General features: G+C 39.4%; 1 protein-coding gene across 2 annotated transcripts; it reads right to left on the bottom strand.

The window, feature by feature from the left end:
- Positions 1-3,057: 3,057 nt before the first annotated feature.
- Positions 3,058-6,934, bottom strand: LOC131330280 (glycine-rich cell wall structural protein 1.0-like). 2 transcript variants are annotated; one of them, XM_058363814.1, is made up of 3 exons: positions 6,776-6,934; positions 5,973-6,684; positions 3,058-3,760 (listed from the first exon to the last, which is right to left on the bottom strand). In XM_058363814.1, the coding sequence occupies exon 3, from the start codon at positions 3,750-3,752 to the stop codon at positions 3,333-3,335; it is 420 nt and encodes a 139-aa protein (XP_058219797.1). In that variant the 5' UTR covers positions 3,753-3,760; positions 5,973-6,684; positions 6,776-6,934; the 3' UTR covers positions 3,058-3,332. The 2 variants fall into 2 exon arrangements, with proteins under 2 accessions (XP_058219797.1, XP_058219795.1); XM_058363812.1 differs by having other exon boundaries at positions 6,543-6,684.
- Positions 6,935-8,012: the final 1,078 nt, after the last annotated feature.

Below are 8,012 nucleotides of genomic sequence, written 5' to 3'. Positions count from 1 at the left end.
CATTGGGGGTGAGCCCAATTAACGCTGGAGCAAAGATTCGCATGAACTGACCCTAAAAAAGTTGATAGCACGTGAAAGGTTTCGAACAAATGCTTTTATAATGTACCATTTTCAAATTAGGTATCATATTGCGTGGCAATAATGTTTCATACAGTGGCGCTAATGCCACGAGGGTATTTGTTAGGCACACGACAAATTGTGTGCAGTAACCATTATACCCCTGTTCAAACAAACTGACGGAGAAATCAATGCCTCTATTCTCTTTCACACAATTGTTTTAGCAACCACCCTTCCTTTTCCCTCCTCCTTCAAAGGCACACCACTCCAATTCCTCTGCTCTCTGCACCACTCCAATTCCTTAACTTTCCTTCCTGAATCTTGACTTCTTTCAACCCTTTGTAATTTTCAACACCACAAAACCCAGTTCACCCTCTCTTTCTCACTTGAAATCAGCCACGTCGCCCCATCCATCCCTCTTTTCAATTTATCTTTTTTCCTCTTCATGCTTGATACGGAGTATAATGTTATGCCTTAAGTAATATGTTTAGATAAAAAGAGGAAGAAACTAAGTGATGCTCGATTTAGAAGCCAGTGTCATTGTGGCAGTGATGACGTCATCAGTGAAAAGTGGTTGGCAATAATATGGTCTTGTGCGCATGGGGCAAGTTGCAAGAATAGGGTCTGTTCTTATTAAGGATTCAAAAGAAATTTCTGATTTGTGATTCTGTGAACTTAGAATTTCTGCATCCCAAATTTGTTTCCTTGAATGCTATTTTTTATTTTTGGTTTCCTTGGGATAACAATCCACAAAATAAAGAGAACTGGGATTAAAGATGAGAAATATGAGGAAACAATTGAAAGGGAGAGGGAAGTAGAGCAGAGGAGTTCGGAGAGCGGAGAGGAAATGGCATAAATAGGTGTATTGATGTGAGAGAAAATGGGTCAATGGAAGAGTCAAGAAACAGTTGACTAGTTGAGGGTAAAAACTGTCAGACTAAATACACAGTCGTGCCATTAACAAATACCCTTGTGGCATTAGCGCCACCCTACAGTAATTGCTTTTCTCAAATATTATCTATATCAAATAGGTCATGCATGTTTTTCAGATAAGATTTTGATCAAGAAATTAAGGGTGCATGGAGTTTAACTACATAGAAGAGGCGGTGCTTGGATAAGCTGAAAGAAACAGTTTTCTAACCTAACAATAGTTTACTAGCAGTATGAGTGGGCTACCCGTCCGGAAGGCTTCCATTTTGAAAAATAAAAAGAATCGCCACCTGGATTTGAAGTTTGTCATCCAAGAAACCGTTTTGATAGAAAACCATTGCTTGAAGTTGAAAACCAGAGATTGTTTTGGGTTCGGAAGCCATGTTTCGAGAGGGGAAGGGTTTTACGACACCCCTCTCGCCCGATGCAAATCATACAATGTCGGTCTCTACTCAATGTTTGTGGGATTTTGTCGAAAGCATTTTGTTTCATTAAAAACAGCTAGCACATATTTACAGGCAAAAGAAGTAAAAGTATATACATGTGCATATGTACAAAATGTAACAGTAGGATGAGATGATATGAATAATAACAGAAAATAAGACTGGTGTTACTGAGATCACTCCTAAGCGCTCGACAGTATTGTTGAGCCACCCTACAATTTTTGGTTAGATCCAGACATATTATAATGCTAAAAACAAAAACATAAAGCTATTAATGCACACCAGTGCTCAGCAGATGGTTTAAACACCTAAGAACTGGTCTTAACCATCCAAACCTTACTTCCTTGCAACTGAAAATAAACCTAATTGGACTCTGGAAAGACCAGTGCACATCTAGAATTTATTGAAATACAGGAAAAACAATATTTAGTGACAAAACAGGATTCTGGTGACAGCAGCACTCCTAAGCACTCAAGAGTGGTCCCGAGCGCTCGAAAGTGAGCCCAGAAATTTTTTTTTGCTATTGTTGCTAAACTAAGATCAAATGAGCTCATAACCAGTATGAGGAACTAGTATGGGCCCCAGATTCCCCTCAGAAGTAGGAAAACAATGGATTATGAAGGTGTTTATACATTTTCAAGCTTAGACTTTGCTCCTTGGATTGAATTGAAAGCTTGGAAATAGATAAAAAAAAAAAAAAAAACAGTAGGAAATAGAGCCTTAGATGTATCTAAGACGGAAAATATGTTTGTAATTTTCTTAAAAAATACTTGAAAAAATGATGGATTTTTAGAAAATGTTTGGGAAAAGGGGGTGATTTGCAAACAAAGGAGGGGATAGTTAGAGAGAGAATTTCGTGCCCCCTTGTATGTAGAATGAAAGGGGTATTTATAGAGGAGGAAATATGTTTGAATTTTGAAAGATAAATAAAAAATAAGGAGAAAAATATTTGGGAGGGGACATGTATGTCTTTTGAATATTTAACCTGAGTATTGACCTGGACCAGGGTTGAACGTTGAATGAACTGAAAAGAGTCTGAAAAAGCCATGGTCAATGGTCAAGCTCATCATATGCTGTGACAGAGCTCTCGAGCGCTCAGAAGTGGTCCCGAGCGCTCAGGAGTGTTTGCCCAACTTCAGAAGGGTGCCACGAACACTCCCGAACTCGGATTTGAGTGTTTTTTGAAGCGTTGGAAAGCTGGTTGAGTCCTTTTTCTAAATCAATTGGTTTCATTCAAATATATTTTATACACTGAAATGTGTGTCAATTTTATTCTTAGGGTGTCGAGAAAAATGCGTTTTAGTTTTGAAAAAGACCAAGAAGCATCGTTCAAGCTTTAACCGAGTCTCATTTTGATTCCGTTTCATCATCGGGGAGCCTCAAGAGCACAAATTAAAGATAATTAATAGGTCCAAATTGAAGTGTCTACCGTATGTACCAAATTTAAGATTAAAAACAAAAAAAAACCATTGAAGCGATGATGATCACTATCCATCATTCAGGGAAACCGTACATTCAAAGTTTAAATGGATGGAGTAAACCAAACCAAACCAAGCGAAGGCAAGTTTATTCTCAATTAATTGAGGTCAAGCTTCATGAATCTACCATTCATGATCACATTCATTCATGCCACAAGAATGTAACAAGTCTTTAATTTACGAAAGTATGTAAACGAAATTCGGCGAATATATCAACGGCACGGACATTTTCCATGTTATAGAAGAACACACCAAGCATGAAAAAATATATGTACACAAGAACACGGCATTAGGAGCATACCTAAATCCAAACTAAACTCTATTCAAGGAGATGAGAATTCCGGAAAGGAAGGTTGTACACATCAACTAAAGAGAACATATAACTGTGCCACCAATTTAGGGGGAAGCATAACTTGGCTTAACCTCAAGAGCCACCCCCGCACCCTCCGCCACCGCATCCTCCTCCACCACCACCACCACCGCCGCATCCTCCACCACCGCCGCATCCTGCGCCATGGTGGTGTGCACCATGATGCCCACCACTAGCGCTGCCGACTACAGCTCCACCGCCATTGTGGTGGTGGTGGTGGTGGTGGTGATGATGCCCGCCACTAGCGCTGCCGGTTACAGCTGTTGTGGTAGCTGTGGAAGATAAAGCACCACCATCTCCCATCCAAATGACCACATCACTGCCTCTTCTGATGTTACTTTTGTTGTTTTTGCTCTTCTCGACGAGTTCAGTTTCTTTCTCCCTGGAATACCTCCCAATGCAGATGCAAGTTGAGAGAAAACTTATCACCAATATGGAAAGCAAAATTATCCCCCAAATAGCATCTGTTGTCATCCTAGGAGCTGCGCAAACAAAACAATGAAATGATTTCTATATCCAACTTAAAAGCATGGAAAACATAAATGTGCAACTTTCAGACAAAAGATGCATACATGGAAATCCTCAGGCACTGCATGATTCTAAAGCTCTAAGTCCAATTTCAATGGGGTGCATAATTAGTATTGCTATGGCATTTTTTTGGTTTAGTTCATCATGTTCCTATCAAGTTTGAAAAAGGCATCGCTTACTCATCACAAAAAAGTTTTCCAGCATAAATGGATGACCAAAATTTGGGATATAGTAAAAGGCAACAAAAATAAAATCACTCTCTTTAGCTTGTGATCGCCGAGCCGAGGCAGCTGAATAGGGCACAATAAGCCAAATGATACCATAGCAACAAAAACTTGGAAGTCTACTAGGAATCCAACCATTCAAATTCAATTTCACAGTTACCAGTTCAAATCATTAGCATCTCCGTGTAAAACAGTCTTAGCAGAGTTAACAAAAAAAATTCATCTATCGGCATGCTAGAAGAAAGATCCAAATCAAAGCTCCAGTTATAATCTCAACGCAATTCTGATTGTTATTTTGCAAGTTATGAAACATTGAAAACAAGAAACAATACATGCCTTGCATGCACGGGAAACACCAGACCACCAATATAATAACAATTTTGACAAAACAGAAAGCATTTCCAATATCAGATACAACCGTCCAGTTAGCGAATTAAACACTCAGAGTGGGACAAAATAAAATAATCCTATGCCAGAGTCTAGACAACCCCCGAGTGGCAACAATCTTCTTGAATCTTAAAATGGATCATACGACAACAGAAGAATGAACTCAGATGAGTAAGGAAACATCAAATCCAGGTGCAGAAACCACCAGCAGCAATAAGCTGGGCAGTCAATTGGCACACGATCTGTTTGATTATCTCTTCATTGTTCACCGAGAAAGATGTGATTTAACAAAAATAAGGCTATATGACCCCAAGAACGACTGCGCAAATATATTTTTGGTTCTTGTTTAGGTAAACACACACATATTCGGCAAACAAAACTATAAAAGCAAAATAAACTCACAACATCCAAATGAGACTGTGAAACCACAATTAAGCTTGGTTACAATAGACACAATTTCCAACTTTTAACCTGATTGTGTTACGAACAAGCATAAGAAACTTGTGTGCTTTCGATCGAGATGCTGATTCTCTAGAAGTAAGAACAAACGTAAGGCGGATAATGGACCTACATCCAATGCCCATACAACTTCACAAGAATCATTCAAAGAGATACTAAGATTTCAACGTTGAACACAGGGCCATATGATTTTGTTGAAGCCCAGAGAGTCCCTTACAGACATGAAGAGGAGGAAAGGGCATATTGGAACAGGGATTAAGATTGATGATGAGACCATGATTTTGGGTAAAACTAATGGTTCACTGGAAAACGTAAATAATTAGTCCGCAAAAAATTCTGTGCAAACAGGCAATTAGCATATGTATATCAAATCCAGAAGTCCCAAAACAATTGTTGACCGCAAAGGGGATTTACTGCTCGCTTAAGTGAAGGTGGTTGCATTAGTTACTTTGGTTCAATTTTTTTAGATTTATAACCAAAATATTAAATTTTAACTAGCATATCAAACATTGTTTCTTCCCTTCTCATAATCTGAACAGATGAAAATCAAGCAACCCCATTTAAGTGTTTTCTTTAGTACTTTTTGTCAAGAAGTAAATATGTATCATGAGAATTACAATAACGACACAATACATTTATCATACAAGAGTCTGCAAATATACTACAATCCAAGAAATCGCCACACAAGAAATAAACCAACAGAGAAAGACACCATAAGAACTAAAAATCAACTCTTGCTCTTTTTTTTCTATTTTTTTTAATGACGTAGGAACCACCCCATAGCAAGTCCACATTAGACCCACCCATGCAATGAAAACCTAGGGGAACTAGTGCACCCACCCACCACCAAAGCCCCCCACTTAAAATCCCAAGTACATCCGAGGGGAATCAAAACCAGCCATGTTGCAGGCGCACGTCCACCCTTATGCCCCTTACCAATCCAGCCAATAGACAGAGGCCCCGAAGCAATCAATCCAGTAGAATCAACATCTACATTACGTTACTACATGGGAAAACATGTAAATGGCATAGGATGAGAGAGGGTAAAACCCAAAAAAACTCGACCAAATTTAAAGGAAAGAGAACGTAGACATACTATGAGAGAGGTTGTTGCCTTAGAAATCAAAGACAATAGACAGGCAATGGAGTGTGCTGGGTATTCGTCAAGTAAATTTCTACTAGAGATTGAGAAGGAAAACTGAACAGTATATATCGAATAAATAAGACAGAGAATGGAATGTTAATGGAGTAGAGCTACTTCCTGCCAGCGTGGGACAAGGAAAACCGAAGAGAGTAGGATTCTAAACAGATTAGAATTTTAAGGGCTAGTTTATTTTTGTCTTCTTATTTTTTGCCCCTACTGATGTTTTCATTGGTACGATTTCTAAAATTAAATTAAAACTGGGTTTTTCAAAGTTCTCTCTTTTTCTTTATTTTTTTTTTGGAACTAGGCTTTCAAGTTTATCTCAATCCACCCAAATCCCAATCCTCTATCCACTTTCAGTTCTACCAAACCAAATCGAGCCTTGTGTCCCAATCAATTGGGTAAGTTACATAAGCCCTAATTTTCCACCGAGATCTAACTGTTCACTTTTTTCAGGAGAAAAACCTCCACATGTTCTTATAGTTTTCTGTTTCTCGTATAGTTAAAAGGAATCGTCCTTACCAATCTAATCGAGTAGGCAATTAGGGATTCTTTAGTCAATTCACGCTTCCCCCTTCCCCCTCCGCCGCCGCTGCCGCCGCCGCCGGCAGTCCTCGACTCCTTCCCTATCTCTCTCTCTATCTCCATGAAGAATAGGAGTGTACTGCATAAGGGGGCGATAGAACAAGTTAGAGATAAATCTACAGAAACTTGACAATCTGAAACTGCAATAAGCGTTGGTAAAATGGGCATACCGCGCGTAGAAACGTGGGATCAAATCATTAGCCATTGCTCCGCGCAACAGCTTTAGAACTCCATTGAAATATTTGTACTGGCAGCGGTTTTGCCTGTGGTGGGAGCTCTACTGGGGAGAGAGCTCACAAGCGGGTTTGAATCTTGGACAAGAGATTATACAGTGGCCGAAAACAAAAATACCTATGGGCCGAACCGGAACTCCTATCGAGCCGAACCGAAACACCAATTGGGCCAAATAAGGACATAACCCAACACTTTAAATTAAGTCAATCACAAATCGATTTCAAGTAGCTAGAATTTTTTTGAACATTCTTACTCGAATGAGCTGGCCAGTAGCTTGTTGGAACTTGGTTTGAAAGATTAACGAGTCTCAAAAAAAATATTTAAGTTTGGCTTCTTTGTGTAACAAATCGCTCTCAAACGAGCTTTTAACGAATGAACACGAGCATGAGCGATTCGGTTCATTTATCAACCCTTTTGAGTGTTTCCCTTTTGGTGATTAATTGGTGGACTCGGGCCACTCGGCTCTCATCTAATCTCTATGTGTGTACTTGGTCCAGTTTTGGACCATAGAGGCCCACTTTGAAATTCGATTTTATAATGGAAAAATGACTTCCAAGGACATGTTAATTATACCAGTGGTACCGGTCGAGTTGCCATAGTCGCCTGAGAAGCCCAAGAACCTTCGTCAATTTGGAGGAGAAAGAAAACTGTGAAATATTGGAAAGAAACGACAGCGTTTTCGTCATTTAAGCGATTGAGATTCTTTAAAACAAAACGACATCCTTTTAGGTGATTTGGTGGCTGTCTCATATATCCCGAAATGATGTCATTTCTGGACGCTGCAAGTTTCCATGACTTCCCCTCGCTACAGGAATCCAAACCCAACAAAGGCTTTTTTAGCTAGCGATGATAATGAAAAATGTTTTTAGTAGGTCTACGATGGAATCGGTATGTGTAGGGGCGAAGGTCTGCGGGGAAATCTGGAAGATACTCGCACCAAATCCCATTAGTACCCCGACAAATACATCCAAGTACCACAATCCAAATTTCACATTTCCATCTCACTTTTTCTTTTGACATATTTTCCACCAATGAGGCTCATAAATATCGAAGGGCGCACTGATAGATTCATGGACGAAGGAAACAAAGGCAACTGAAAATGAAAGAAGGAAGTTGGGCTAGGTAGCTTGACAACAAATGTAGAAGATCGGTTGCCTTTAATCGATTACTCCT

The sequence above is a fragment of the Rhododendron vialii genome, chromosome 6a, assembly GCF_030253575.1.
Source record: "Rhododendron vialii isolate Sample 1 chromosome 6a, ASM3025357v1".
Lineage (NCBI taxonomy): Eukaryota > Viridiplantae > Streptophyta > Magnoliopsida > Ericales > Ericaceae > Rhododendron > Rhododendron vialii.
The sequence above is the reverse complement of the archived record's forward strand: the minus strand, read 5'-3'. Positions and strand labels throughout refer to the sequence as shown.

Excerpts from the sequence above, each read along its gene's own strand:
- LOC131330280 (XM_058363814.1), bottom strand. The coding sequence starts at position 3,752 with ATGACAACAGATGCTATTTGGGGGATAATTTTGCTTTCCATATTGGTG.